The 26,613-nt window shown below is 45.9% G+C and overlaps 1 protein-coding gene across 1 annotated transcript in view; it reads left to right on the forward strand.

Annotated features, from left to right (window-relative positions):
• Positions 1-26,613, forward strand: part of LRRC8B (leucine rich repeat containing 8 VRAC subunit B) — a 257,767-nt gene that overhangs the window by 173,644 nt on the left and 57,510 nt on the right. Inside the window, exon 3 of the mRNA XM_069641752.1 lies at positions 4,867-7,019. Coding sequence (XP_069497853.1) covers positions 4,890-7,019 — 2,130 coding nt within the window. The 5' untranslated portion in view covers positions 4,867-4,889. The remainder of the gene's footprint in view (positions 1-4,866; positions 7,020-26,613) is intronic.

Consider the following 26,613-nt stretch of genomic DNA (forward strand, 5'->3'; position numbering starts at 1 on the left):
AAGGTTAAGTTTCTCTTTAGTTCAATATTGTTGTTTCCATATTGCAGACCAATATTCCTTTGCGGTCTTGTTGAGGCGCCCTGGAGCCTCTCTGCCCTCCTGACACTCACCAGTCTTCTGTGCTTTTAGCAGTGCAAGCCCAGCTCGCCTGCCTTGTGCGTGCCTCCGCACACCGGCACTTTCAGTGCCTCGGTCGGCATGCAGGCAGCGTCCTCTCTGCCCCGGATCCACGGAAGCTCCTGTTGCACGCTGAAGGGTCTGGCAGATCCAAGGCTTGGGGTAGACGCACAGCTCAGCGGCATCAGGTCCCCCAAGTCCACTGGGTGTCTTGCCAGCATCCTGGAAAATCGCCGAGTGATAAGTCCTGCAGGACAAGACACGAACCCCTGACTCTGCTAGGGAGGAGACAAAGGACAGCACCATGTCAATTGTTGCCACCCTCAGGTCCAATTATTTCTTCAAACACCAATGACAGAACCTGAGCCATTTACTCTTGTATTGGGATCTGGTCGAGGGCTTTCTGGCTGCCTGAATAATGCGCATGTTATCCGCAGACAAACCCAAAGGCTCTAGAGCCGTGAACTCAGGCACCATGCCGCCAAGTTGAGCGATTGTGGGGAGGGGTGCCACATCTGCTGTTCCCCTTGGTGAAGAAGATCGGGAGTTACTGGTAACCTGATCGGCGGACACACCGACAGGTGTTCAAGTTCTGAGAACCAAAACCTGGCCGGCCACCACGGAGCTATCCGTAAAAGAGAACAGTTGACAGAACTCTTCAACTTCCAAATTGCTCGATGAACCAGAGGAAGAGGTGGGAAGGCGTAAGCTCTCATATTGTGCCATGGGATCTCGAGTGCGTCCCCCAGAGAGGAGGCTCCCAGCCCCCCTCTGGAGGCGTACTGAGGAAGCTTCTTGTTTACCGCCGTGGCAAAGAGGTCCACCTCTGGTGTGCCCCAACGCAAGAAAATCCATGATAGGATCTCCGCCTTCAACTCCCACTCGTAGCTGACTACTGTCCGTCGGCTGAGGGCATCCGCGTTGACATTCAGCCGGCCCGGGATGTGCACTGCAAGCAGCCAGACCCCATGAAGCACGGCCCACTCCCAAATCTGGATGGACAGGTCCACGAGAGGGGGAGACTTCGTTCCCCCTTGCTTGTTTATGTAGTACATTGACACCGCATTGAACGTTCTTATGTGGACCAGCTTGTTGACAATGAGAGGTCTGAACGCCTTGAGCGCCAGAAAAATCGCCAGAAGCTCCAATTGATTTATGTGCAGGAGCTTGTCCTGAGGTGACCAGAGGTCCGAGACCTGAAGATCTAACGTCGCACCCCACCCGAAAAGGGAGGAGTCTGTCGTGATAGTCACCATGGGGCTTGGGTCCTGAAACCCGACACCCACTGACAGGTTGCTGAGAGAAGACCACCAGTCCAGGTCCACTCTCACGGAATCCGGAATCATTATCCGTTTGGAATCCGGGTCCACAGCCTGACGCCAGGAACTCCGAAGAGCCATCTGGGTCCGTCTCATTTTGAGACGAGCAAGAGGAAGAGCCAGCACACACAAGGCCATGAGGCCCAGAAGTCTCTGGAACCACCAGGCCGACATGCTCTCCGACTGCGTAAACATCTGACACGTGGCCAACAGATCCGCCATTCTGTCCCCGGTAAGATACACTCGGCAGTCTATCGTGTTCCAACGAAAACCCAGGAAAGTCAGGTCCTGTGAGACCGTCATGGAGGATTTCCGCCAGTTCACCGACAGCCCAAGATGGAACAGGAGCTGAAGGAGAGACTGGAGGTTGCCCGCTGCTGCCAACGGGCAAGGGCTGCGTAGGAGCCAGTCGTTCAAATAGGCATACACATGGATACCCTGGAGACGAAGATGGGCCGCGATCACCGACATCTTCGTGAAGACACGCGGCGCCGAACTGAGGCCAAAAGGAAGCACCCAAGTGCTCCTCTCCCAAAGAGAAACGGGGGCATCTCCTGTGTGGGTTCCAAATCAGGATATGCATGTACGCATCCTGAAGATCCACCACGCTGAGCCAATCGCCCGCCTGCAACGAGGAGCGAATCTGGCCGGGCGTGATCATCTCTTGGGGTAGGGAAAGATTGAACTTGGAAAGGTCTAGGATGGTGCGCAGGCCAGCCTGGTTGGGTTTGGGCACCGTAAACAGCCGGGAGTAGAAGCCCTCCCCTCGCTCCCCAAGGGGAACGGGTTCCACAGCTCTGAGGAGCAGAAGTTTCTGAACCTCGGCCTTGATGGAGGGTGAGCCCGACAACTGAAAAGGAGGGTTGAGGGGTGGGGTAGAGGGTGAAGGTAAGCGGAAGCCCGCTCGAGCGACTGACAAGACTCATCTGTCTTCTGTGATGGTCTGCCACGCCTCCCAATGAGACGCTATGCGTCCTCCCACCGGGGTCTCGTGCGAGCGCGGAAATCCCTCATTTGGCAGGTTTATCAGTGGCGGTGCACCTGAACCTGAGTGCTCCAGTCCTGGTTTGTTAAGAACACCCCAAAGGTATGGCGAGCAGTTTGTACTTCATTTGAGGCCTAATGTTTTGCTGGAAGCTAGGGGATAATTGTCATCTGATTATTGATATGATTCCCTTTCCCATGAGGCCAGGGTGGTGAGGCTGCTACCCGATAGTCCCCCTAGGGGGTGGTACTCAGCTGGTGAATCTCATGAGCACCCCCCCTCCCCCTTTGGGACCAGTGACAACCACATTGGGAGAACGCTGTATTCCCACCCAGCACATGACCCTGGTGCCCCTTTACAAAGTTACCCAACTTTTCCTTCCTCACCTCATTGCTCTTCACATTTATCCTCGTACCCGATCTGCTTTCCTAAAACAACTCAAATGAAGAGTACTGAGAAGAGTACTAGTGAGTTACCATCTCAATACTCTGGTACTGAGATGAGGAGGGAATGCAGAGCAATAGAGTATGCATTGAAACCACTTCAAGAAGACATCACCTTTTACCTAGCTTTGTGTGTAAGGGACAGAGTTGGGATTTTGATACTGGGCCGTGGGACTTTTACTTTGAACGTTCTGACACTAGTTGTTTCCATTGAGGAAGGGAAACTCTTGGGGTGGGTTATGGTTTTCATTTCCTTTTTCACGTTTGAGTAAATGTTTATAGCGAACACCATGACCCCTCTGTGATACTTCTGCACAATTGCTGGTAAATCTTTAGCTCTTCATTGGGGCCTATAAGTGCCTGGTTCGCTTGACACCAACCGCCACCAGTAGCCACATTTGGCTCCCAAGACAATGGTGCAATACAAAATTACCCATCTGACATTCTGTGTCTGGGAATTTGCATAGAAAGGTATGCTTAGACGGCTAAAGATTGAACTGTACTATGCACCAGACAAAAAAAGAAATATATAGTTGCTTCTCATTTGGAAGTTAGATTTGTTGCATGCTATGTATTAGTGCCCCATTCTGCAGCAGCAGTGAGAACGAGCTCATCACAGAAAGAGGTTTCAGCAGAGATAAAAATGTTCCAATAACACAGGTTAATTTGTCGACAGATGTAGTGGCAGAGTAAATACTAAATAAGTAGCAGCATGATTGTCAAACTAACAAAAAAGAAATGTTAAAGAAATAAAAAGGGAAAGCAATTTAAAGAAAATGTCAAAATGATGACTTCTAACGTAACATGACCAAGGAATTCTGGATTCAACAAACTGGGAGGAATAGCATACAAGACTGACCAACAAAGAAATGGAAAGAGCGGTTCAAGAAGTGCATTTTTAGGCGTATGCCTCAGAAGCCAGTTCCACCATCTTTTGGGCACTTAAGTCATTGTACTGGACTTTAATAGATCCTGGGTCAGTGTGAGTAACTCCTGGGCAAAGGAAAATCCTAACATCCAGCGACTACTTCTAGCTCCTGCTCCGTGGATTCCAATTTCGATCTCTGCATATGTAATATCATTATCTATATACCCAATATAAAACTGCGGCCATTAACCCAAAGCGCCACCCAGAAGGTACCTAAACATTTGACCACTGCAACTTGTCCTTCCCAAAATATTGCATGCTCAAATGGTTTAGCTGAATTATCTTCTGTAATGTCTGCATCCCCCTCATAAGGACACACTGGCTGCAAGCAGTGGCAGCGTAGATCTATAAAGCAAAAGCTGTGGCCCCTGTGCCATATGCCTATGCTGCCACACACCCAAGGCTTCATTCTACAGCTGGCTGAGGTCCGTAGTCTAGTAGGTTTAGGCGTGTAGGATTTCAGGGCAATGCAGTGCTAGACAACATCCCTCTGGTGTACTGATTTGAGTCCACATTTTGGCAGTTTAATTGGGTGGCATCCAGAGCTTTCTTGGGGACCTGCCTGCCACTCTGACCTTTGCTCACCATTTAGAGAACCCTTTCTAAACCACTGATATTGGTTTGAAATGTGTGCTTTCCCTGAAGGCAGAGCTCCACCTGAATGCATCTTCGTGTTGGGACATCCAAAGGTGGTATGAAGTGGTCCATCATTTCCATGCAAATTACAGAACATTCCATACAAATATGGGAGTACTGCAAAAGTATGCTGAAAGATTTTGTTTTACACAAGGGGTCATTGCACCCGCTCTATAACACCAACACCAAAGCATACCATGCAAATGGTCTGCTGCAAGAGGCTGTTATGCGTCCCACCCACTATTCTGTTACTTCTGCCGACATGAAAAAAACAGAAAATAAGTCCATAGTCTCTGAATTGGACTATTTCTCACTGTCATTATGCTGAAATAGAGTGCATTTAACTTGCTCTGAAATAAAATCAGTCATGTTGTATAGTCTGTGCTTTTTAGGTACTATTACCTTTTTGAATAATGCTTAATTTCTTTTGTTCTACAGGTGCTCCTGTCTTTCAAGGCAAGATGATGATTACAGTAACTGAACTCCGATGCTTGGCAGATACTCCAGCATCTTACCACATTCTGAAGCCATGGTGGGATGTCTTCTGGTACTATATCACCATGGTAATGCTGATGATTGCTGTTTTGGCAGGGGCTCTCCAGCTTACCCAAAGCAGAATGCTCTGCCTACCTTGTAAGGCTGAATTGGATAACCATTGTGTCATGCCTTTGGACGAGCAGAGAGTCAACTCAAGCATATCATCTAGTCCCATGGGGGAAATAACTCCCATTACTGGTATCCGTAACGACCTTCACCGACAGCAGTATTCTTACATTGACGCTGTATGTTACGAGAAACAACTCCATTGGTTTGTTAAATACTTTCCTTACTTGGTGTTTCTACATACTTTAATTTTTGCAGTATGTAGTAATTTTTGGTTTCACTACCCCAGCACAAGTTCAAGACTTGAACACTTTGTAGCAATTCTTTACAAATGTTTTGATTCACCTTGGACAACCAGGGCACTGTCAGAGACGGTTGCCGAACAAAGTGTAATGAATTTACCAAGGAATAGACCCAAATTTTATATGTCTTCGTCTTTAGCTATTGAAGATCAAGAGTCTGGAAGGCAGTTGTTGCAGCCTGCATTAGAATCAACCGGGATAGAAGATGCAAATTCAAGTGTTTTAGGCAAACAAGAAGGGGAGCAAGCCAAGGCTTTGTTTGAAAAAGTAAAGCGATTCAGATTACATGTGGAAGAGAAAGACATTATTTATAGATTGTATATGAAGCAAATTATAGTCAAAGTGATGGCACTACTGATAATTATTATTTATGTTTCCTATTTTTTAACCAACATAACATTTGAAGTTGACTGTCTCGTTGACATTGAAGCTTTCACAGGATATAAACGATATCAATGTGTATATTCATTGGCTGCAATTTTTCAAGTGCTAGCTTCCTTTTACATACTTTTAGTAATGTTCTATGGATTCACTAGCTTTTATGGTTTGTGGTGGATGCTGAGAAGTTCACTGAAACAATATTCATTTGAAGCAGTGAGAGAGAAAAGTAATTACAGTGATATCCCCGATGTAAAGAATGACTTCGCCTTTATTCTCCACTTAGCAGATCAATATGATCCTCTTTATGCAAAACGCTTCTCAATTTTCTTGTCTGAGGTGAGTGAAAACAAACTAAAACAGATTAATTTAAACTTTGAATGGTCTGTGGAAAAGCTAAAGAATAAACTCACAAAAACTTCCCTGGATAAGGTGCAGCTACATCTTTTTATGTTGAGCGGACTTCCAGACAATGTCTTTGAATTGAATGAAATAGAAGTTCTGGTCCTGGAGCTTATTCCCGATGCCAAACTAACCCCTACTATAAGCCAGCTAGTCAACCTTACAGAACTTCATGTTTACCATTCCTCCCTGACTGTGGATCTCCAAGCCCTCAGCTTCCTTGCCGAAAACTTGAAGGTCATGCATTTGAAGTTCATCACAATGGAAAAGATTCCAGGTTGGGTTTTCCATCTAAGAAACTTAAAGGAACTGTATTTATCAGGGTCTCTTCTGCAGAGCAACTACACTTCAGTGTACATTGAAGGACTTCGGGAGCTGAGCAATTTAACATCTCTTTATTTGAAAAGTAGCCTTTCACGCATTCCTCTGGTTGTTACTGACATGCTACCAGCACTACACAAATTATCTATTGACAATGAGGGAAATAGACTGATGGTACTTGCCAGTCTAAAGAAAATGACAAACCTTAGGTGTTTGGAACTACTCAATTGTGATTTGGAGCGCATTCCTCATCCAATTTTCAGCCTGAGTGATTTGCGTGAAATTGACCTCAAAGGCAATAATTTGAAAACCGTAGAAGAAATAATTAGTTTTCAGCATCTGCAGAAGCTTACCTCTTTGAAATTGTGGCAAAACACTATTGCTTATATCCCAGTGCAGATTGGAATACTAGGGAACCTGGAACAACTCTACTTAAATTTCAATAACATTGAAAGTATACCCTTGCAGCTTTTCCTATGCACTAAGCTTCGTTACTTGGATCTCAGCTATAACAATCTCACCTTCATTCCTGAAGAAATACAATTTCTGAACACACTGCAATACTTTTCTGTGTCAAACAACAACGTAAGTATCTCCACTTTATTAGTTGTTATTGGAGCAGATAATAATTGTGAATCTAATGAAAACTTAAGTAGCAGAGTGGATGTATAAGGCAATAAGTCAACCACCATCTTGCCTGACTTCCCATATCTGATATAGCAGAAACTCATTTGAAGTTTAATATCGGTTGAACCAGTAGTTGAAGTGCATGAAAAGAAGTAGTGGAACTAGTTTCCCTGCTGGCTGTCCCCGCTCCCCACAAACCCCATCGCCATGCCCCCTCACACGCACCATACATACCCCCAAACAAATGGCTCTGCTGCTTAAGGAAACGTTCAGTGCAGTGCACTGAAGTGCAGGTTTTAACTGCTTCCTACACCTTTTTATTTAAAAAAGAAACCATTCTGTAAAGGTATAGGAACAGTAAATCTTAATTTAAAAAGTAGAGGAGCACTGCTCCCGCCCCTTCAACCACTGGGCTGAACCAAAATTACCAGTTTACCTTGTTTTTGCTTCCTTGCAATGGCAGTGTGTATACTTAACAATAATGCAAAGATAAAGAACTTTCTCCTGGTTATTCCAATGGGTACAGATAATTCATAAATCTGTTTTCAGATAATTATTTATTGAAATATGTATTTCACTATAATTATATAGACTATGACTATCAGTAGGGAACCAAAATGTAATAGAAATTTAACTGACTACACCCATAAGAACAATGCAATAAGTTGAACGTTTCTAAGTGTATAAGTATATATAACTTGTAGAAATCATATTCCAAAATATTCATACAATGTAATTTTGAGTTTTGTTTTATCCTGCTAATAAAGTCCAGTTAGTTTATACTTCAGCATTACAAGGGGTAGCGCTGAGCAGGGAATACGATGGCCGGTCGCTCTTGTACAACAAGCCCACTCCCTCACCACAGCTGACTGCCCAGACAATTACAAAATGTGGTTGTGTGCTCCTCAGGTTTATTACCTAGTTAAGGGTCCGCTGGCTTAACTGAAAAGTGGAGTATTCCACACTGATGGCATGGCTTCAAGAGAGTGACTCCCCGCCTCCTCATGGGAGTTGTTGACTCGGCCATGCTGAGTATTTATGATGGCATCCAAAGCTGCACTCTCTGGCTGAAGAAGCGTTGTGGGGGTAGTGAGTGTTCTTTCACAGCACGTCCACTAGACCAGAAAATGGAGAGGTTGGTGGTACTGGGTGACTGCAGCTGTTTTTGGCATTGATGGAAGCAGCGGATTACCCACGGCTACTTTGCCAATTGAATATCCGGTGAGAGTGGTTAGAAAGGAAAATTACTTACCAATGATGTTCTTTTTATGGATTCTCCTCCCACAGATTCCTTATCTCGATAGATATTCTCCAGCACAGCTTTTTCTTTTTTTCTGGTGGGGAACCAACATAAAAAATGTAAACGGGCCTTTTTTTCAGGCTCAAAGTGTACTTTTCTGAATTGGTGTATTTTATACATTTTATTATTATAATTTTCTTTTTTTTAAATATATTGTTCTTGGTTAGAAAATCAACCTTTAACACATAAATTTAAAATGAGATTACGTTAAAGTGCACTAAAAGTAAAAGAACATAGAAAATGTAACTAACCAAAAAATAGGATCTCATATCATGATGATTTTCATTACATTGGTACACAAGGACATACGAGTAATTTCTTTTGTCAACCTATTTACAAATTCATGAAATACCAATATGTTCTAAAAATCTGATAGTTTCTATAATCGGTTGGGTAGTCTCACCTCTAAACATTCTCGCACATAATTTCTCTTCAAGTGAGTGTTTAAAATGTTCATATTATTTACCAAACAGTTCTTGCCTTATTAATGTCAGCTGTGAGCAAGTGCCTTAGTGTCTCCATGTGTCTGTTACAAAATCTACATAGCCCAGTTCTTTAACACTGCGTTCTACTACCCAGCACTTCCTTTGTTGGCCATAGGTTCATTCTCATTTTGAAGAACCCCTTCCTAATTTTTGGTGAGGGAAAGCTATTTAAATATTTAGGCAGTACATTCAAGGTTCTGTTTTCTTAGACAATGATGTAATTTTGAAAGACATTGTATCTATAGCACCCTTGAATGGTATTACACCAGTCTGTCCTGTATAGTTTCTGCTTGGAAGTTGTAGGTCTGCTTATCAGCGTTTCCAATGCTATGCCTGCAATATTTAGCCAGTTTAAGCAGTTTCTCTTCCAGTCCCCTAACAATCCCCCATCCCGGTCCTTTAACACCTGTCGTAGAATCCGCAGCATAGAGTCACTCTCAGCCATAATGAGCTTCCTAAAAAAAGACTGACCTTTCCATTTTACAGCCACCAATGAAGAGACTAATCCCAAATTGTGGCGAATAATCTGTATCGGGGTGTCTTTTGGTAGTCCCAATATTCTTCTCCAGAATAGTTCCTCTGATCTATTCAATTTTTCCTTCCACTCCATATGTCATGATAGGGACTGCCTTTTGTTTATAGACTGTCAAAAATAGAGCATATGAAAAGCAACCAAACTTTTTCTTGATTAGTAACCCTTGAGACGCTGCTGTAGTCCTTTGTAATTTCAAATTGCTCTTATAAGGGATTTCTGACCCTGATACATTCAGTAGATTACCCAAATATCGATACTCCAGGATCCTTTCCAGAACTATATTATCAACCTTCACCACAATCCTTTTTTTTGAGTGGTTTGTTTAGGGGCCAGGCACATTACCTTTGTGTTTTTTTTTAAATGTATTTTTAATTTGTTTTGCTCATATTAGACCTTTACAAAAAGCATATATAAAACAGTCTTACAATTAAAATATATGACATGACACATTTCAGGCCCTCTAAATATAAAGAAAAAAATAGAAAATTTGACTTTAGAGCTTCATTGTGGGTCTTCTAACACATGTTCTCTTTTTGTCCAAGTACTAATCAAGAAAGAAACCGACCAGTTTTTTCCTTCCTTACCCCCCTCTTTCTCATAAGTCTCTTTACGATTACTATCCTCATTTCCATTAATCTCCATGGAAAGCAGACCGATCTTTGTTGGGACTTGTCCTACTGCAATTGTCATAGCAGTATTACGCCCTGAAACGAAGGGATTCCAAAACATTTCTGAACACAGGCATTCTACTCTGTTTACAAATCTTGAAAAATACCTGATTCTAATTTCCTGCGTTCCTGCGCAGTCTCGAAGCAGATGTTGAAGATTTTATTTTCTTGTATCTGCTCACGTTTTGCAGAGAATTATAGCTTTGTGTTTTTGATCTCTAATACTTAGGATTTCGCCTGTGTCAATTAAGTTTAATCGTGTTCTAAAGAATATATTTCTGGAGTCACGATCTGGATGTCTCCTTAAATACTTTGGCAATTCACCCAGCTTTTTTTCTACAATCAAAAAATCATTTGTTGGTTTTGTTAGCTGCATTTTTGTCCCTGTTTTGATCCAGTCCATTGTTTCTTTCTTGGCCTTCAGAGGATTTTCTTTCAGGGTTTCCAGTGTCGAGTCGGCTTCATCCAAGGTACCCTGAACTATTTTTTCCAGCTGTCGAAGAATCTTAGATTTGTCCAATGGGTGCTGCATTTTTATGTCCTCGTAGAGTGAATTCTTTTTTGGCATTATTGTCAGCCTGTATAACGAAAGCAATCTCCATCCCACTTTTTGTTTTAATGATTTTAAGCAGAGTTCGAATCATAACACAGACATAGGGATCTTTTCCAGAGCTGACCTTCCATTTTTTGGCAATCAATGTCGGTTGTGCCTCCAGCCCATAAAGAAGCACTGGTATAATTTTTGCGGCATAAAACAATATTAACGGAAAAATTGAAAATTAACAGAGGTCATAAGAGATTTTTTTCATTTGTGACACTGCTTTCTCAACCTTCTGTTTCATTTCTAATTCCACTTTGGTAACTGAGGGTGTTGAGAAAACCGTAAAGCCCAAATAAACTAGCGCCTTTGTTCTCCCAATTGGCTCTTCTTCGAGGAACCACTTTCTATAGTTAATATGCTTTGCCGGATGTTTCATCACTAAAATCTCTGATTTCTTGGGATTTATTTGGAGTCCATTCATTTTGGTATATACACTTAGGCCATTCAGAAGATGTTATAGTCCTATTGCTGTCCTGTCAAATCGAACTATGTCGTCTGCATAAGCGAGCCCAAATATTTTGGTAGAATTTAATTTTGGGCTCGCCATTGTCCATGATTGCAGAAAGGCCCCCAGGTCCGAAAGATCTAGATTAAAGAAGAATGGTGCTCCCAGACATCCTTGTCTCACACCTTGTTCAACCCTAATTGAGACGGTAAAATGACCATCCTCATCCAATCTTACCATCAATGAAGTGTCCTTATGTAACTCAATCAGTATTGACAACAGATTTCTTGGTAGTCACCATTCCCTCAGTTTGCCCAGAGTTTCTCTCTTATTACGAGATCGAAGGCCTTTGAAAAGTCTTTCCAGGCTCCATATATCAGGTCTTCCCCGTTTTCTTTGGAGTATTCTGCTAACAAACTCAGTGTTAGACCATTTAATGTTGTAGACATGCCGCGTCTAAACCCTGTTTGACATTTGGAAGGACATTTGATCTAATTGAAACAAAAGGATTTGCATAAAGATTTTGCTTTCAATATCCAGGAGGGCGATTGGTCTATAGTTCTCTGGTTGAGATCTATCGCCCCCCCCTTGAAAAAAGGTATAACAATTGCTTGTTTCCAAGAAGCAGGAAATCGTTTCCACGCTAATCTCTCATTAAAGAGATTATAAAGGAGGTTTGCCCATGTTTTCACATTGTTTAACACCTGGTAGGTGAGACCGTTAGGACCCGCTGCCTTCGATGATGAGGCACTCAGTATGAGTTCTTCTATTAAGTTTGTCATATTTGAGTTCCCATTGTATGGTTTCTTGCTCCCCGCCTTTGAAGGCTGATGCATTTTTACAGTTCTTTGTCAAATACTCTGTCCGGCTCTTTTCATTTACCAAGTCGCATTGAACATTATTTGCACCTGCTTTCTTCCCCACTTTATTTATAATTGACCCGAAGTTCCGTGAGCTATTTTCACAAAGGCTGTAAGCATGTGTTCATTGTCTCATTGGATTCTTAGTACTTTTCTTTCTCTTAGCCATTGCTTATAATCTCTTGAGTTTTTGTAGTTCTCTTCATTCTATTTGGTTTATGATGTTTTTCTTTGCTTCTCTACAATCTCTCCTTAGGATCTTTTTCCGTTACCACGTTTCTTCGTCAAATGAGTGTTGATGATGGGTTGTATTCTTCAGTAATCCTGGATTTGGTGGATGGACAGACCAAAAGAAGGACATAAAGCATTCAGGCCTGCAATTTTCCTTTTGATCTTTCACAGGGATGTAGTTCAGTTTGTCATTTAGCTTTATCCCCTCTCTCTTGTATTTAACCAGTGTTACTTTGCCTTTATTCACAAGTAGGTCCTCGACATACTTCTTCTGATCTTTACTTTTAATATTTTGAAGGCTAGCTTTTATGCGAGCGTGATCACTCCCTTTTCCCCATATGATCTCCAACGCTGTTTCCTTAACTCTTCTGAGACAAAGAAATAGTTCAGCGTGGAGAAGGAATTACATCGCTGCCATGTTGGTCTTGAAGGAGTATCTCCCTGAACCGTCCCCAGGAGTTTAGGTAGTTTACCCATTGCGTTCCTGCCTTTGATCTTTTGGCCCATTTTAAGTTATTTTTGGGGTCTTGGGTTGCTAGGCATTGCGCATTCAGGTCACCTCCAAAGATCACACTGGCTTCTCCATGATATAATGCAATCTTTTCCAGTACTGAGGTTAGCAACATATGAAAGTTTTGTAGGCTAATGCGAGCCTAAATATACATTTATTATTATGAGATGTGAATAGCCCTCTGGTGTTTGCACCGTTATTTTGCATGCCAGAATACCATCCCGTTCTCTATGTATAAGCGTGACCTCTTTACTCAGGGAGTTATTAACACCAAGTAGTAGCCCTCCAGATGGGCGGCCTTTTAGTTTTTGAGTTGCTGGCACAGTAAACATAGTAAAGCCATTGATTTGTATTGGATGCGTGTGCCAGGTCTCTTGAAGTAAGATGACATCCGAGTTGGAGAAGAGCTTTCTTTCTCTTACTTGCTGTAAAATGGTTTGGTCCACGGGTGTTCCAGCTCGTTATGTTTAATGCGCCTTGCCTAAAGATTCTATTGACCTAGACCAAGTCTTTGGAGTACCTGCGTAAGAATCTATGGAAGTGCTTCTAGCGTATTGACTTTTGAGTCTCCATTTTTCTCCTGAGTACTCGCCCATACCTTCTGGTTTGGAAGGTCCGCAATTCTTGAATTTTGCTCTTCAGGAACAAAACTCCCCCTTTCTTTTTCTCACATTGTTTCCATCAGGGGTATTTCCAAAATTTGCAGATTAACTTTTTCTAGTTCTTTATTACTTCTTATCGCTTTCCACGCTTTTAATGAAGCAAATCCCACCTCTGCCAATTTCACATCACTTCTGCTTGGGAACTTTACATATTCCATGTCTCCCGATCCAAATAAAAAGAGGTTCGGGACTTTCGTTAAAGTAATCCAAGATGGCCCCTCTACATAGTGAAGTATGCTGGGGAATTTGATTTAATGCTCTAAGGCAACATTTTAGTTCGGTGTATTCTTTCTCTTCTGATTTGTCCCCCAATAACTGGGCCTGAGGATTCTCCTCCAGAGATCCTGGATTTAAACAATCTTTGCCTTTCCCCTTTTGATTATCTTCTATTTCCTTCTTCTTCCCTTGACCATTTTTTACTTCGGTCACCATGGGGGGAATTATATTTCCATGAGAGGCTCTTTGTAGGAAGATCGGTGCTATTTTTATAGGTGGTTTTGTTGTAACAGCAGTGGGTTTTTTTTTTTTCAGTAGATTTGTATTTCTCCGGCATGGGGTCTGGCATGGATTCACAGGCTCATGAATATTCCCCGTCGTCGGGCTCGGAATCCTCGGTAAAGAAAAATAAGTATCAGTTTCGTTTCTGATCAGTCTTTCGTAGTAGTAACCAATCACTGATCTCTGCGTCATACTGACCACAGCCAATGACTGCCATCTCCCTAAACCCCGCCTCTGGCAGCCATCTTCAGATTTTTACCGCACATTCATGTGTTGGGATCCTCGTGCTATTGCTCTCGAGCTGTAGTGCATTTTCGCGCTTTTTCATAGGAAAATTCTCTCTTTTTTCGGTCAAAAGAGCCTCAAGCTCCACCGTTTCTTTATCCGATCAACCGGGACCCGTGTCGGATTCCTCTACGCCCCTCAAGGGTGAAGATTTCGTCGAGCCACGCCTTTGGAGGACTCCAGAAGTTTCTCAGGCCCATCTCGGACATGGCCCAGGAGAAGGGAAGCTCGACGCCCGGAAAGCTGTTCAGGGTCTGCCCTGGATGCCAGCTTCAGAATGTCTTTAAGGAGGACGAACACTCCCTTTGCCTCTACTGCCTGCATGAGGACAAGACGCACGTGGAGAAGGACTGTGCGTTTTGCGGCAATATGTCGGAGCGGACCATGAAGGACCGCCATCTGCGTCTCGCCAACTGGCTGGAAGGGAAGAGCCCGTCAGGCGAGAAAAAGAAGTCCGAGCGGTCTTCTAAGACCTTTGAGGGCGCCCCGGCGACGGGGGCCCAACAGAAGGCCAAGCACCACGAGTCCGCTGGCACCGGGAGTGCCGAACGGTCAGGCTCTACAGTTGCCAGGCAGGGCGCATCTTCCCCGGCGCCATCAACCACGAGCCAACGCTCTGTCTCGGGTAAGAGGAAGGCCGAGCACCCGGCGAAGTTCCTGGAGAGACCCCGGTCGAGCTGGAAGGCCCCATCGGAGGGGGAGCGAGGCGGTGACCCTCCCCCCAAGGAGAAGGCGGTGAGCGCACCGAAGGCGGTGAAAGCCTTGATCCACCCTGCCAAGGCCTCTATCGAGACAGTCGCGGCGGCCCTGGCTCAGCCTGTGGAGGCTACACCAGTGGAGGCGACTTCGGGGCCCAGAGTCTCCCTGCCACCACGGAGGGAGTCCTCTTTCAAGCCCATCGACAGGACCCCCGTGAAACCTCCGACGGAGAAGAAAAAGGGGGGGCAGGAGGTCGTCGTGGATTCGGCCTCAACCTCTGAAGAGGAGCTGATCGAAGTCTTAAGCCACGGCGTTGGCGTGGAAGAAGACCAGCCTGTCGGGAGGGACCCCGACGTAGGAGACGACTAGAACGTCGAGGGTGCCGACGAGGCTCCTGACCCCCCGTCAGAATCCCCTCAACCAGTGCCGCAAGACAACTCGGCGGCCATTTTGTTGGCTATACAGTCCTCATGCTCGGAGATAAGGACGAGATTGCCGTTACCACTGACGGAGGAATCGCTCCCGACGGGGGACCCGGAGCCAGGCCCTTCTGGGAGCCCTCCTCCTATGAGAAGGAGGGTGATTTCTTGTCGTCGTTAGATTTGGAGGATCCTTACTTCCATATCCCCATCCTAAAGGGACACCGAAAGTTTCTCAGATTCGTGGTCCAAGGGCGTCACTACCAGTTCAGAGCCCTTCCCTTCGGATTAAGGTCGGCACCCAGGGTGTTCACCAAGTGCCTCGCACCAGTGGCGGCGCGGCTGTGCCTTTAGGGGATCTACGTCTACCCCTGCCTGGACGACTGGCTCATCCGAGCAAAGACAAAAGAGCTCGCTGCGGAGCACACGGCGAGGACCGTCCAACTAATCACGGACCTGGGATTCTCCATAAACTACGCCAAGTCCCACCTGGTGCCCGCGCAAGACGCACTGTTTCTGGGAGCGAAACTCGACACAGTGGCGCTTCTGTCCTCTCCGTCGGAGGAAAGGACGAGGGCCATCTTGGGCAAGGTGCAGCGGATGCTGGTTGCGGACGCGGCCAGGGTGAGGTCCATCAAATCCCTCCTCGAAATGATGTCTTCTTGCATTTATCTCATCCGCCTGTCCAGGCTTCGGATGCGCCCGTTACAGGAGTTCCTGGACGCTCGCTGGATCCAGACGACGGGCAGCTTCGAGGACAGGATCACACTCGACGAGAGCTTCCGACGAGCGATCCGGTGGTGGGGCACCCGCGCACTCCCGACGGCGGGCATGGACTTCCAGACCCCGGACCACCAGAAGACAGTGACCACGGATGCCTCCCTGCAAGGGTGGGGAGCGCACACCGAAAATCAGCACACGAGGGGCCTTTGGCTGCGGATGGAGAAGTCCCTCCATATCAACGTCCTGGAGCTCCGTGCAGTGTTTTGGGCCCTCCAGTCCTTTCTTCCATCCCTCAAGGGCAAGGTGGTGAGGATCTTCACCGACAACACCACCACCATGTTCTACATCAGGAAGCAGGGCAGTAGCAAGGGATGTTTCTGGTGCCGTTTCATCTGGCAGGAATAAAAAACACCATCGCCGACTCGCTCAGCAGAGAGCTGCGCTCGTGCCACGAGTGGAACTACGACAGGATCTAGTGGACCGCCTCTTCCGACGGTGGGGCACACCCCAGATCGATCTGTTCGCGACGGCGACGAACTCCAAGTGCCGGAGGTCCGCCAGCAGGTTTCCCCAGCCGAGGAGCATGGGCGATGCTTTCTCGTTCCCCCTGGGAGGGCCTGTTCCTATACGCGTTCCCTCCATTGCCGTTGCTGATCCGGCTCATCGACCAGCTCAAGAGGTCACGGTGCAGGATGATCCTCGTCGCACCTGAGTGGCCGAGGCAGATATGGTTCCCGGACCTTCTGGACTTGTCAGCGTCCCCGTCAATCAAGCTGCCAGTGGACGCGGATCTTCTCTCCAGGGAAGGAGGCGCCATCCTCCATCACGACCCGAAGTCGCTGAACTTGCAGGCCTGGCTCCTGCAGCGTTAGAGTTTGGAGGTTACGACATAACGGCCGACTGCAGAGAGGTTCTTGCAAAGGCCAGGGCGTCCTCAACTCTTAAATGCTACAGACACAAATGGAAGAGGTTCTCTGTCTGGTGCCACGCACAGAAGATTAACCCTCTACGGATTACGGCTCCTCAAGTACTGCCGTACCTACTGACGCTGGCCAAGGCTGGACTGGTGCACGCTTCCATCAAGATTCATCTTGCTACGATCTCCCGATACACCAGAACCACGGGACGGACGTCTTTGTGGTCTCATCGTCTGGTGAAAGAATTCATGAAGGGACTGTACAGATCGTTCCCGCCGGTGAAGGCTCTGGCCCCGGCGTGGGAGCTCAACGTGGTGCTGACCAAGCTCATGGGACCTCCGTTCGAGCCTCTGCACTCAGCTCCGTTGAAGTTCTTGTCGCGGAAAACAGCGTTTCTTGTGGCCATCACCTCTGCACGACGGGTGGGAGAGATCCAGGCCCTTTCCTGCAAGCCCCCGTACTTGACTTTTCACGACACAAGGGTAGTGCTCAGGACGCACCCCTCCTTCATGCCCAAGGTGCCGTCAGACTTACACCTCAACGAACCCTTGGTGTTGCCTGTTTTCTTCCCGTCGCCTTCGTCGCCGGCTGAAAGGACTTTGCACTCGCTTGATGTGGCTAGAGTGCTGAAGTACTACGTGGACCGCACGAAGAGTTTTCGGAAGACGTCACAACTTTTTGTGAACTTTGGACCTGTCAAACAGAGGAAGGCTCTCTCAAAGGCTTCTATTTCCAGATGGCTCTCCGGCTGTATCATGTACTGTCATCGGTTGGCAAACCGGGCGCTGCCTTGCCGTCCGAGAGCCCATTCCACCAGAGCGATCGCAGCTACCACGGCGTTCCTATCTGGTGTGCCCCTGCTGGACATCTGCAGGGCTGCTACGTGGAGGTCGACGCACACCTGCACGAAATTCTACTGCGTCGACCGGGATTCCAGGGAGGAGTTCAGGGTCGGCCAAGCGGTGCTGCGCAACCTGTTTGCCTAAGGTGAGCCTGGTGAGAAGGTAAGAGATGCTTAATGTTGAGTTGTGGTATTGCTTAATGTTGAGCCTGTTGCCACCTCCCGTGGTTGTGCATGTGTGTACTGCTATGTATTCTTTTATTCATGAGGTTGTGAATCCATGCCAGACCCCATGCTGGAGAAGGAACAAGTTACTTAACTGTAACTGTTGTTCCCCAGCAAGGGTCTGGCATGGATTCACATGCGAACCCTCCCGCCTACCCCTCTGCGGCTCTTCACTTGGTCATACTGCCACTTCACGTGCTACCAAATCTGAAGATGGCTGCCAGAGGCGGGGCTTAGGGAGATGGCAGTCATTGGCTGTGGTCAGTATGACGCAGAGATCAGTGATTGGTTACTACTACGAAAGACAGATCAGAAACGAAACTGATACTGATTTTTCTTTACCGAGGATTACCAGCCTGACGACGGGGAATATTCATGAGCATGTGAATCCATGCCAGACCCCATGCCGGAGGTTCTCTTTTTTTACTTCTTAATTCTGGAACCTCTTCTCCCCCCCCTTATTGTTTTCCTTTGCATGTGTCGGGAGCTTTCCACTTTTTCCCACCGCTTTTTCCCGTCTTCCGTTCACTGTGTCCAGAGCTTTGTCACCATTTTCATCCTTTGTTGTTTCTTCCTGAATTATAATTGTCTTCTCTCTGCTTTTTATGTGCTTATCACTCATCAAATTCGGCCCCTTTAATTTTCCTGATGGACCGTTTTTTGATGGCTTTGACGTATGACTGGAAATGCTGTTGTACTTATCCTTTTGCCTCTCTTCTTTGTTTTCCTTCTTCCCTTAGATCTTTGTTTACCAGCTTCTTCCCAGTTAGGAGATTCTTCTATCTTATTTTCTGACGAAACCCCTTGTTTTATTATGGGAGATTCAGTTACTCCATCCTTTTCTCCTATAACCTGTGCGAGTCTTCTAAATTCTTCCAGAACAGATTCCGAAAGAGGGGTATCGTCAAAGCACTCGGTCCTTGATCTGTATTTTTTGTACCTGCTAGGTCCCTGTTCTTCAATACTTTATCATCCTTCAAAAGGGATAATATTTCTAACAATAGGCAATTTTTCTTATCTTCCTCCTCTTTGTTTTTTGCCTGAGTGCTTTCAATGGCTGTTAGATCTAAGTCTTGTTTTGCAAGCTCCACCCTCTGCTCTTTCAATGAGGGTATAGTTATTGTATTGATTGTTGAGGTCAACCCCACTATAGCTGGTTCTATACGGGCTGTTTCTCTGTTCACCTCCAATAGAGTTCCAGCTTGTAATTGTACTTCAGATTTCAGTTGGTCAAAGGCCGTTACCAAAGAATTTAATACAAAATTCAAAGCTGCCAAAGTATCTGTGCTTGATTGCTTCAAAGCCTCTTCTTCTGCTGAATTCCTATGGTCTTGCTCTGCTTCCATAGGTGAATCAATTGCTTCTTTGCCAGTATTCTCTTCCGGCGAAAGTATCCACTCTTCGTCTCCTTCCCTCAATGAGTCAGTTGTTACCTCCTTTCCATTTGAGTTCATTTCTTGCGTAGTAACCGATGGGGAAACTGCTTTTCTGGGTATAGACTCCATATCTTCATTTTCTGTAGCGATTTTGTTCCTGGAGTTTATCTTGTTCTCGTTTTGGCTTCGTTTTTTTTCTTCCCGAAGTGTTCCTCAATTTTCCTTTTGGATTTTATTAGTCGTAGTAGTATATTCCAACCCACGCTTCCATGGCTGTGCAATATCAGATGGGGTGCTAGTAGATGTCAAGCCTCCTGTATGTCCCGCGTGCACCTGTACTGTAATTGTGTTGGCTATTGCCAAACTTGAAATGGTAGCACTCTGTGGTAATGGTTCTGTTTATTGGCTTCCTAGTTCCTCTGTATAGGAGCCATCCCATTCAGGGTATCTATGGTCATCTTGCAGGGCTTAACTGTGCAGTTTCATGATTAAATATTTCTCGAATGGTAAAGGTACCAAACTGTAACTGCAGCAGTCTTTGTCCCCAGAAATCAGATTAGTTGCAGTCTGTTCTCCTAGTGCTTGGTTTCCTGCAGTATCAATTGCGTTATTACACCCAATCTTGTGTGTTGTTTGCCCCAGCTTCTGGTGAGTCTGTTTTTTTTTTAAAATTATTATGCTGTCTCTTTCAAATATATAATCCTCGGGTCAAAGGATGCAAACTTAGTATAGCGGCCCGCAGTCCCCAAGGAGTGTTTGACCCAATTCAATATTTAGATATATAGGTCTAAAGAGGATCTAGATGGCCAATGAGAGTTGAAATAGCTTAGAGGAGCTTGACAGCCCGCTATTTAACAAGCCAATTTTACAAAATATTATATATTATATATTGTATATTAGGCCAAATAAAATATTTAAAATAGTTTCTGTCCTGTTTTTTTATCCGGTTTTCTATCCGGTGAACATTGTAAATCCCGCCCACCCACACTCCACCCAAGCGGCTGTAGGTGTAGATGTAGATGTCATAGCAGCATTACCAGCTGCCGTTAAACAGCAGGTAGTACATCAGCAAACAGTATTTACCTTCACTGTGAACGTAGACGGCCCTTCGAGCCCACCTTCGCTCCAAGCGCTGCACCAAAACACAGTGCGCGCTGAGAGACGGGGCTATGGAGTTGAAGCCGATGCTGCCAAATTTCCAAATTGCTCCACCAGCAGTTACACTGGCTCCGGCGCTTCCACTCGTCTACCGCACTTCCGCACTCCTCCTCTGAGCGCTGCGAGCAGGAGCTGGACGCAGTAGCTGGACGCTGGTTGCTAGCCGCTGGTTTCTGCAATGGCCGCTGCGATAGCCCGTGGAGCCGAGGAACTGGTAAGTTTGGGAAGAGCCGTGCCGTGTGACCTCCGAACAGTGAAGAATCAAGCCGCACTGAGTCTTCTCACAGAGCTTGCACAGAACTCAGCCGCCTCCGATTCTCACCCTGTCTTAATTCCCTTTGTTTTTCTAGCATTTATTTTAAGCCCATTCTGTTGGCAGTATATTTCCAGCCCAAGTAACAGTTTTAAGTCCCACTGGCGTCTGATCAATCAGGACCAGATAATCTGCATATAGGAGCCATTGAATTACATGGTTTCCTATCTTCAGTGGGAATGAGCTGGTACTTTTCAAATAGGCCCCAAATCTGCCAAATAAAAATTATACTGGCCCGGGGCTAACACCCCTGTTTCGTTTCAATCCTCTTGCCGTTGGAATTGATTTAGACAGAAGCCCTTGCTGATTTAGCCTTACCTGTATTGAGGTGTTATGATGAAGGCCCTTAGGTAAATGAGGGGCAGCCCCATTTTTCTAGTTTCCTCCAAAGCCTGGCCCTGTTGACTGAGTCGAAAGCTGCTTTGTAGTCGAGAAATGCTAAGTAAAGGGGCGGACTGGTGAGTTTCGCTTGTTTATGTAGGTTTAAGGGAGCCAAATTTATGGCGGTGCCTAGTGGCGTCACAATCCCTGACTGGAATGTATCAATTATGCCTTCGTCCCTCACCCAAGTCGATAGTTTGTTTAAAAATCACTCTCCCAAATATTTTAGCTGAGATATCCCAAAGTGCCATCGGGCGATAGTTTTGTGGATCAGCCTGTGGGCCTTTTTTGTAAATTGGGACTATCACCGATGTTTCTCTCCCTGAGAACTAGATGGAACATATTAGATAGTATATCAGCCCATTGCTCCGGATGGGCCTTCAACATGTCGTTTGACAGCCCATCGGGCCCAGGCGCTCAGGATGCAGAAAGGAGCGCAATAATTCCCAGTATGTCGTCTTTATCAAATGTAAGTAATAATGATTTGTTCTTTATGTTTAGCTTGAATATGTCTTTCTGACTTATAGTTGTGAGTGCATATAGATCTTGGAATTGGTCTATCCAGGCTTCGTCCGATATCATATTGGCCTGTAATTCTTGCTGTTCCGTACCCTGCTTCTGATTTAAAATTGCCCATATTTCTGCACTGTTCTTAGTTGCTAATGCTTTAATCATGCATTCTGCATCTCTCTGTAACACTAAAGGTTTATGTGTGCAAAGCCAATTTTTGCTTAACGTTTTCAATTAATTTTCATCTTTTTACCGGGTCCCTAAATTCCAGACACAAAATGTCCTGTCTAAATTGCTTTTTTTTTTCTCTGCCTCCTGTACATCATAAGCATGGGTATATTTACTTCGGTTGGTCATTCTCCTTGGTCATTTTATCATGAACTGACCTAAGAGTAATGGATAGTACATGATCTCAGTACCTAGTCCCACTAATTGCTATTTAAATAATTTCAGCGTGGACAGTGTCCATTTAAATCGGATTTTCCCAGAGGAGACCTTCAGATTTACTCCATAAATGGGTCTCATATAGTGAGAGCTTAAGACGGCCCAGCTAATCAACACTAAATCACAATTGCTGCTATTCTGAGGGATCACTATCGGGTCCTGTATTGAATCGAACAGCCCTCTGGAGACAAAAACGTAACCCAGAATGGCTGCCCAATTCCCCCTGGACCAGGTCGCTTTAGGGGGCATATCCCCCTTTTGAGTACAGTTTACCATTAGCAAGCCCCTAGATTCCATTAAGGCCAGCCAGCCATGCCTTGGATTTTTCTCCCTTTGCACCTTTCCCCTCCGCAAAACAGGAATTGTTTAAATCTCCCATTATAATGATTCCTTCAATTGAAGTTTCTAACATACACATATCCAGTAATTGATTAACGACCCTCAAAAATGCATCTGTAGTTCTCCCCACTGGATTCCAATTTAAATTAATAATGCCCCACGAGGCACCGTGTCCCAATCAAGTTTAATTAGCTCGGAATATAAACTGGGGACGGCCAATTAATATTTTTAATTCCTCTTAAAACTCACCCCAAAGAAAACTTTAAAAAGTGGGGTAAGCTGAGGTGGTGCTGAGGAATATTTCGGAGGAGAATTCATAGAAACAACCTTTACCAGGAAGTTATTTTCCCTTCAATGTATTGAATCCTCCCATAGATTCCTCATCTGGATAGACATCTATCCCAGTAAACTAGAAGGCAGGCTGAAAGCATTAGACCAGAAAACCTTTTAAACTGGTACTGCCAAAATGGTTATCCCTAGGTGTGGACAGATCCAAACTGTAATTCTTTGTATGAAGAGTTGTTTGCTTGTCGGCCTGGCAGATATCTTCCAAAGTCACCCCTCATGTGGCCAAGGGACCCACAGACTTCCTTCCCAACCTTTTCATAGCTCTGCGCTCTGCATAAGACGATCCAGCAAGATAATTGTTTGGTAACCACATGGCCCAGGCACGTCTGCAGGAATGTAACAAACAACTAGTCGTCCCTGCAAAATGGTGCCGCCCTATCCACGTAATAATTTGCCCTCCGTTTTGGATCCCATCTATGGAGCCTCGCCTCCATCAATGGTTGGGATAGTGGGAAAAACACTGGCAACCCTATGTTCTTGTTAACGTGGAACTCAATACAAACTTCGACAAAAATGAGGCCTAACTGTTTGCCTTTCCCTTTAAAATAATTGGAGAAACGGGGCCTTACAAGACATCGCCTGCATCTCACTTGAACACCTGACTGATATGATCATCACCATCAACAAAGTAAGAAGCATTTTTGATGTAGAGTGCCAAAAGCTCAAAAGGGACTGCCATCAAGAAGGACGATATTAAGGTCCCAAGCAGGAACCACAAGCTTGGCTGGTGGAAAACTATTCACAAGCCCTTTGAGAAAGGGCAACTAAGGGGACTGAGAAGTAAGAACCCTGGCCTGGCAGCCTCTTAAACCGAGAAGGAGAAGCCAGATACACATTCACCATGCCCACCTGTAAACCCTCCTTGGCCAGGGGAAACGGACACTCCCAAGACCACCTAGAAGGTTTTCACCTCTCTCCCTACAACATTCCACGATCTGCATGCATAGTTGAACCTCATAGAAGGTCTGCACACAGCTACCAAAGTCTCCAAGATGACATGAAATCCCAGCTATCAAACCTTAGCCTCTCAAGAGCCAATATTGGAGGCTGAGTGAATCTTTGTTTGGGTGAAGCCACCAGTCCCTTTGACTGGGATGAGAGATCTGTCCACTGAGGAAGGTAACAAGGAGGGCAAATGGTCGTCTACATAAATTCTGGGTACCACTTTCTCCTCTGCCAGATTGGGATGATTAGAATTAGGCAAGCCTGAAATCTCCTCAACCTTCTGAGCACCAACAGGATTATTGGAATTGGGGAGATACACATAGTGGAAGTCGAAACTTCATTCCTTCATTCCACCAAGAAGGTGTCCCTCCTGCACCCCCCCCCCGGTATCAGGTATTAATATCCCCAACAAAAATATCGCCGTAAATATGGCTGTTTGGTTCGCCATAGGCGATATTTTTATTGGGGATATTATGTGGGAGCGGGGGTTTGCGGGGTGTCCCCTGCACATTAAGAAATGATGCAGGGGTTGCGGGGGTGTCCCCTGCAGGGTCCATTGTGCATTTTGCCGCAAAAATATGGCGATATTTTTGTATCGTAATATTTTTGCGGCGGAATTATCACATGGAACCCCCCCCAAGGCGGACATTCCCTCAATCAGACCAATCTACACTTCAAGCTGGATTTGTTTGCAAACTGGGCTACTGAAGGCGTTCCCCCCCAAAGGTCCAAGATCTCCACAATGACCTCAGGGCTAATCAGAGCCCTGTCTGCTTGGGGCATATGCCAAATCATTTGCCGTCCTTGCAAGATAGGCTGAGGAGATAGATTTGGCTTTCTATACTCAGAACCAAAGCCTCATGGCTTTACCTGCATGGAGCAATGGCCGCACACTCCTCCTTTTGTTGAGGTAGTACATTGCCACTGTGTTGTCCATCAAGGACCAGGACATTCTTGCCACAAATGAAGTCTGCGCTAGTCGGACAGCTCACAGCTCCATGTGCCACTGGCACGGACAAAAGCCTTTCCACCTGCAGGTCTCAAAAGTGAGTACCCCAACCTTTCAGTGATGTGTCCGTGACCAGATGTGCCTCCGACCCAGGTGTCCCGAATGGTTCCCCCGTTGTCAAATTCTCCCGGGTAGACTACCAGAACAGGTAGTTGGTCAGTACCCTTGAAACACTGAGGACATCTGACATGTCGCTGGAAAAACTGTGACTATTGGCATGAAGCAGCCACTGCAAGAGGTACATCCTCCACCTGGTCTCTGGTACTAGAAAAATGCAGGCAGCCATGCAGCTCAGAAGGTGGAGAAAGGCTGATGCTGGTAGCCAGTGTGAGCTCTGTAACAACATGACCATTTTCTGATTGCTGGGAACTCTTTCCTCTGGAGGAAAAGCCATCCCTATCTACATGGCCAGGACTGCCCAATGAACTGGAGTGTCTCTGCTGGGGTCGTGCTGGAATTCTGGAAATTCAGGGAAAAGTCCAAGTTGTGAATCAGCAAGCTGGCGTCCAGGTTACTTTAGTCATCCAAGTATGGTAAGACGTAGACACTCAACCTCTCCTGAGGTGGGCCACCACCACTGCCATCAGTCTAGTGAAAACGTGTGCAGAGGTCAGCCCACTAGTGGCTCTCCAGGGGCAACACCTGCAACTGTTTTGCACCTGTTATTTGACCGTCCTTTCGGTTTGGCCAACAACACCATTGTGTTATGGAATCCTCCTCGACCCTCCCACCTTTGACCATTGACCTCTGTGCCTTCAGAGCTTTCTTTTGCAGGCAGAAGATTTACAATGCCTGGGACACTAACTGCAGTGCTTAATAAGGGTCTGTTACCTAGTTAACACGTGAATGAAACGTTATGGGGCATTTCCATCTGAAAGGCATCAGGAGAGCGCCAGTGACCTGGCAAATGTGTGCATTGTTTTAGAAAAAGTGAGTCAAAAATAGAAATACCTTTTGAAAAGCTTAGTGTATATGCATGATGGGACACCAGGCCTCTGTGTGTTTTCTATAGAACATACCTCCCCTACCTCACACTCTTACACCCTTGTTGCCTCCCCAAAGCCACCTAACCCAGTGAAATCGCTCCTCAGCCTGCTAAATACCCCACCAGTGACACACACCAGGCACCCCCCTCGCACCTCTAGAAGACCTTCACCAGACTCCACTAGCATCCCCAGAAGACTGTCACCAGACGCCACCCCTCCCCCTCTCCCGACTGGAAACAAGTTTGTAGCCCTGCATACCATCTCAACCCCCTATTCACCACAGAATCCACATCAACCTTCACTCCACACATGAGTGTCTCGACTACTCGCCCCCTACATACACTCCCATCCCTAGTAGCCACTACACCCACCTCACCCAGAGGACTTCCGCCTTGTGAACACTCTTCTCTCACGCACCACACCCCCACCAACAATGCACAAGGCTACCTACCCCTCTCCCTCCTCCGGAAACCACGGGCATCCCTGAGAGACATCTTAACTGCAAAACCATCTCAGACCTGGTACCCAACCTCGCCCTCAGACTCTACCACACTACATACTCAAGGCATTTACCATACCTCCCCTAGCAGCCCCCCTTTTCTACTGCTATCACCGCATCAGCCTTCAACACCCCCCCCCCCCACCAACATCTATATGATCCCAACCCCATCCATCTGGATGCACAAGTCTCCCTTACCCTCTTAATCCCCCGGCTCTCCTCCAGAATCTACAGCCTCCCTACCTCAAACAGAAAACCAATTAGCAGACTAAGGTAATTCTGATCAATGCCAGGTCTGTTGCAAAAGATTGTCACAATGTTTACGACCTCATCTCATCT

Source organism: Ambystoma mexicanum, chromosome 1q, assembly GCF_040938575.1.
Source record: "Ambystoma mexicanum isolate Mex_15411 chromosome 1q, UKY_AmexF1_1, whole genome shotgun sequence".
In the NCBI taxonomy this organism is placed as follows: domain Eukaryota; kingdom Metazoa; phylum Chordata; class Amphibia; order Caudata; family Ambystomatidae; genus Ambystoma; species Ambystoma mexicanum.